Source organism: Triticum aestivum, chromosome 3D, assembly GCF_018294505.1.
Source record: "Triticum aestivum cultivar Chinese Spring chromosome 3D, IWGSC CS RefSeq v2.1, whole genome shotgun sequence".
Lineage (NCBI taxonomy): Eukaryota > Viridiplantae > Streptophyta > Magnoliopsida > Poales > Poaceae > Triticum > Triticum aestivum.
In genome coordinates, this window is record NC_057802.1 from 539,959,166 (window position 1) to 539,964,115 (window position 4,950).

Genomic DNA, 4,950 nt, shown 5'->3' on the forward strand with positions numbered 1-4,950 from the left:
CATGGCTGAGACGAGGAGGACAAGACGAAGGCCAAAAAGAAGAGGAAGAAGCACCTCGCGCTGCCGGAGAGTGATGTTGCTACCGTCACCTCTTGCGCAGATCTGAGTCGCCATTGCCGCTGGTGCTAAGAATTGAGGATGATGGGCTTGTCCTAGAGCAAGAGGTGAGTGAGTAAATGGGGGGTGAGGCTAGATTTCGCGCCATCCCGTGTCAGCCAATTTCCTTCTCCTGCCATCTCAGCTCGATTTCCCCTTGCATCATCGCGTTCACATTGCCCCCTTTTGCGCCTGACTCGCCCTTACTCGCTGGTAACTGCCGATTCGAACTTTTCCAGCGAGTCAGGCTCTAGGCTGCTTTAAAGTTAATGTTGATGTGAGCGAGACATCCGTGTTTGCAACCAAACATGTTTTTCGTGGCCCAACTGAGCCTGTTGGGATAATGCAAGCAACCAAACACACTCGCAGTTGTCGGAGGTGCGACTGCATGGTAAGTTTATAATATATGAATTTGAATTTTGCTAATTGAGGTATTTGGATATGAAAATTAAAAATTTAGATGTGATCGGTCACTGTTCGCATACGCGCCAGGTCATGTCCGCGTACGTTTTGAGATAACCAACGTGTCATGCTCGCGGTTTCTAGAAAAATAACATAAATATGCGTAAAGGAAGAAATGACAAACAAGATCGTATTCTAAGAACTGACGACGAGTCCACGAGAAATAACAGCCTCTCAAACGGCCACGAGGCTCATCTCCTCATCCACGTGGCGCTCTCCCTTTGGCTGCCTCCTCCCAGCTCACCCCCTTCCTCATCTCCCAACAGTGAGGGAACCTGCTCCTGCCTGCCAGCCACTAGCAGTTGCCCGCGCCACCGCTCCCGCCGACATCACCGGGCGCCACCGGTAATGCAATGGCCGCCATCCTCTCTTCCGCCGCGCCAACGACGCCGACTCCCCCGCGCGCCCGGAGGCCTCGACAGGCGCCCAGGAATAGGCGCCTCCCCCTTGGAGGCCCCGCGGCGGGCCTCTTCACCACGCTCGGACTAAATGGCGGCAGCGCCGCTCTCGCCGCTCCTCTCTCCTACGAGGAGATGCTGCGGCTCTCATCCGACACCGCCGGTGGTGGGGGTGACGGGTTCTCCCTCCCAGACCTCGGCCTCGGCGGGTTGGTGGACTTCGTCGCGCAGAACCCGCTCGTCGTCGCCGCGGGCCTCGCCGTGGTCGCCGTGCCGTTGGTCGTTTCCCAGGTGCTTGGCGGTGCCTCCAAGCCGTACGAAACCGTGTCCGTGAAGGCCGCGTACCGGAGGCTTCTGGAGGAGCCTGACGCGCAGCTCGTCGACATCAGGCCGCTCAAGGACGCCCGGGAGGTCGGCTCGCCGGACATCTCGGAGGCCAAGAAGAAGGCGGCGGCCGTGCCCTACGACGGAGAGGACAAGAACGGTTTCTTGAAGAAGCTTGCGCTGAGGTTTAAGGACCCGGAGAACACCACATTGATCATCCTTGACAAGTGAGTAGCTGGAATTTTTGTTGACGCCTGCAATGTGTTTGCTTTTTTGTATGCCCAATCTTTATAGCCAGGCAGTGAAAACTTCTTGCTAAGAATCAAACTGGGAATAGTGCCGTCTTATGTTCTCAAAATTAAAATAAACTAGTTAATGATAACCAATTACAAAGAACTTGTTAGTTGGGTAAAATTCTCATAGATTGTATCCTGATGTTCTCCGCCTGCTCATTGACTTCTGGAAAATAATGTTGTCAACTCTTAGAAGCTACTCCCTCCTTCCCATAATATAAGAGCGTTTTTTACACTAGTGTAGTGTGAAAAACACTCTTATATTATGGGACGGAGGAAGTAGAACATTGTAAATGCTTCTACATGGTGCCGATGAAGTCGATTGTGGTATTTAAGATGTCACTGATAAATAGTGAGGAGTTCATGTCAGTAAAGAAAAGCTGAACAGATAATTTGCATCTTGGAAAACTTGAAACAATTTTGACTCTACTAGATAATTGTAACTCACTTTTCCCTTTTGATCAACGGTATATGGTTGCGTGAAAAGGGAGGCACATACTTAATTTTCATTTTTTGTCCTTCAGGAGGAAACAAATAATTGTGATAAGTATTATAGTAATTGTCCACATAGTTTTATTACAATGTCCCTATGAACATTTATGTGGATAAATTTGAGACAGGTTTGATGGGAACTCTGAACTAGTTGCTGAGCTTGTCACATCCAATGGCTACAAAGGTGCTTTTGCGGTAAAGGATGGCGCAGAAGGACCTCGGGGATGGCAGGTACTTATGCTCCACGAGGCTTGTTTTTACTACTAACTAGTGTTTAACATGTATATCCGCTCTGCAAAATGTCACCATTTGCTAGTGCTCTACTGCAGAGCAGTGATCTTCCCTGGACTGCTCCCAAGAAGGGATTCAGTTTGGACTTTGGTGAGCTATTTGGGGTGAGTTCAACTTGACTTTTATTTTGTGAACCTTCATACTCCCTTCGTTCCTAAATATAAGCCTTTTTAGAGATTTGAATATGGACTACATACGGAGCAAAATGGGTGAATGTACACTAAAATATGTCTATATACATCCGTATGTAGTCCGTATTGAAATCTCTAAAAGGGCTTATATTTAGAAACGGAGGGAGTAATAAGAATCTATTTCCCTGTATCATCTGGTATCATGGTTCTGTTCATTTAGATTTATGTGTCAGTTCAGTCCTGAGTGTGATGCCTAACTTACAGGATGGTTCAGAAGGTTTGCCCGTCACAATTGGTCTTGCTGCAGCTACTGGTTTGGGATTACTTGCCTACACAGAGGTTTCTAAAACTTGACGTGCTATCATATTTTGAGGAGTTGAATCAGTTTCCTCTTTATTACAAATCATGTATGACATGCTGCAGATAGAAACCGTGCTACAGTTTCTGGGTTCAACTGCGGTTATCCAGCTTGTGGCAAGCAAGCTCGTATATGCCGAGGTGCTTATTTCATTCTTTTCTCGGTGGGCTTTGGAGATATGACCGGGAACCTTTTCCTTTAGTGAGAATGATCTTCGTTGTCAAACTCTTCCCAACCTATTTATGCTGCTCCCAGGACCGAAAGAAGACCCTGCAACAGATTGATGACTTCTTTAACAAGAAGATTGCACCAAAGGAGCTTGTTGATGAAATTAAGGTAGTTCCCCATCCTCCTGGTTGCTTAGAGTTAAATCTGGTTGGTGCACTGTTTGCCAGAACTTATGCCTGATTTGCACTGGTGCAAATTTTCATGTCCTCATAGTAGTTTTTCTCATAAGCCAACCATCAGATACAACTGAATACAATGTGGTTTTACATTGCAATTTCAGTTTCAGAAAAAAATCAGCACCAACCGAAATCACTGAAATTCAATGATTTCGGTTTGCATTTGGGCCAAAGGGCTGAAATATTAACTTGAATTTAATTAAATATTTGATTGTTTTTTTAAATGATTTTTTAATTCCTGTGTACTATTGAAATTGCCAAAATATTTTGGCCGAAAGGTAAATATTCCAGTGTCTTGAAATTACTGAAATTCAGTGAATTTCATTGAAATCTCGCTGAAAGTGAAAACCATTGGTGAGCATGATGCTCCCGTGTGAAAAATCTGAATTTCTTTGGCAAGAAGACATGTTCAAGTCTTCTAACTGCGTGAAAGTTTTCATGGAGAAAAGACATGTGTGATGGTCTGGGCAACAAACACATTCCACTCTGAATATCCCCTTGTGATGCCTTTCTTCAGAACATGAGTAAACTTGCATTGTTTTTCTTTTTTCTTTTTTTGCGGGGAAACTTGCATTGGTTTTCATATATTAAATCGGTTGGTTATTCAGCAAAAATATCTTTTTGTCATCGGCAGGAAATCGGGCAGGCTCTCCTGCCTTCATCTGGTGAAGCTAAGAGCCAACCAGCAGCAGCAACAGCGGCAGCGCCAGCCGCTGCCACGGCAACTGCTGCACCAGTAGCAGAACCAGCAGCCCCAGCTGCTGCCACGGCAACTGCTGCACCAGTAGCAGAACCAGAAGCCCCAGCTGTAGAAGCCAGCACAGAGTCGCCTCCTGATACCGCAACATCATCGAGACCCCTGTCACCATTTGCAAATGTAAACCATATTTCGTTGACATTTATCTGCAAAAGTGAAGCCGACCGATCTAACTCAACCACCCTGGTTCTGCATTTCAGTACCCAGATCTCAAACCACCGGCCAGCCCTTCCCCACCAGCTTCAGAGGGTAAAACCGAGGTGAAGGCCACCGTTGTCGCAGCAACCGAATCGCCGGCGGAAGCTAACTCGGCACCGGTAGCAGAAGCCGTCGAAGAATCATCGCCTCCTGCGAAGCCCAGGCCTCTTTCGCCATATGCGAACGTAAGCTTATACTGTTCCGTAACTTCAATATGCTTCACTGCACAGACAAACGCATCAAATATAAACGCCATGCTCATCGTTATACTTGCTTTTGCGTGCGTGCAGTATCCAGATCTCAAACCGCCGGCCTCTCCTTCGCCTTCGCCGCCTTAGTGATGAGTTGTTTTGAGAGGATCGAGCTTATCGCTGGCTGTCGTCCGTATAAGAAACCAGGTATAGAGGGCCATTGAGCTGTTCATAAGGCACCACGCTAGAGTACCAAGGTCTCAAGCAGTACATATATATCTCCAGTGATCGATTCGTTTTGCTCTTGTAATTGTGGAACTACTAGGAGTGTGAGTTTACGAGTCTGGGTTCTACTTGACATGTTTCACCTGCTCGTGTATGAAGAAACAAGGCCGGCGAGCTTCCGGTTGCGAAGAGTACTGTCGTTGCAACCAGTATTTTTTTCTGGAAACTGCTCTTTCCTAGCAATATTGGTATAAGAAAATTGGTACAGAAAATAAGTCATAACTACTACTGCTGCGTATCTCTAGATTGATAATAATTAAAACAATGAAG

The 4,950-nt window shown here is 46.5% G+C and overlaps 1 protein-coding gene across 1 annotated transcript; it reads left to right on the forward strand.

Annotated features, from left to right (window-relative positions):
• The first annotated feature begins 808 nt into the window (after positions 1 to 808).
• On the forward strand, positions 809 to 4,840 carry LOC123080319 (protein THYLAKOID RHODANESE-LIKE, chloroplastic). Its single transcript, XM_044503229.1, has 9 exons — positions 809 to 1,507; positions 2,194 to 2,296; positions 2,395 to 2,460; positions 2,752 to 2,826; positions 2,911 to 2,985; positions 3,101 to 3,181; positions 3,884 to 4,126; positions 4,207 to 4,389; positions 4,495 to 4,840. The coding sequence occupies exons 1-9, from the start codon at positions 912 to 914 to the stop codon at positions 4,540 to 4,542; spliced, it is 1,470 nt and encodes a 489-aa protein (XP_044359164.1). The 5' UTR covers positions 809 to 911; the 3' UTR covers positions 4,543 to 4,840.
• The last annotated feature ends 110 nt before the right edge of the window (positions 4,841 to 4,950 follow it).

Bases quoted from the DNA above. Each gene is read 5' to 3' on its own strand.
- LOC123080319 (XM_044503229.1), top strand. From the start codon at position 912: ATGGCCGCCATCCTCTCTTCCGCCGCGCCAACGACGCCGACTCCCCCG. The intron at 2,986-3,100 runs GTGCTTATTTCA...TGCTGCTCCCAG, and splicing joins GCAAGCTCGTATATGCCGAG to GACCGAAAGAAGACCCTGCA. The intron at 3,182-3,883 runs GTAGTTCCCCAT...TGTCATCGGCAG, and splicing joins AGCTTGTTGATGAAATTAAG to GAAATCGGGCAGGCTCTCCT.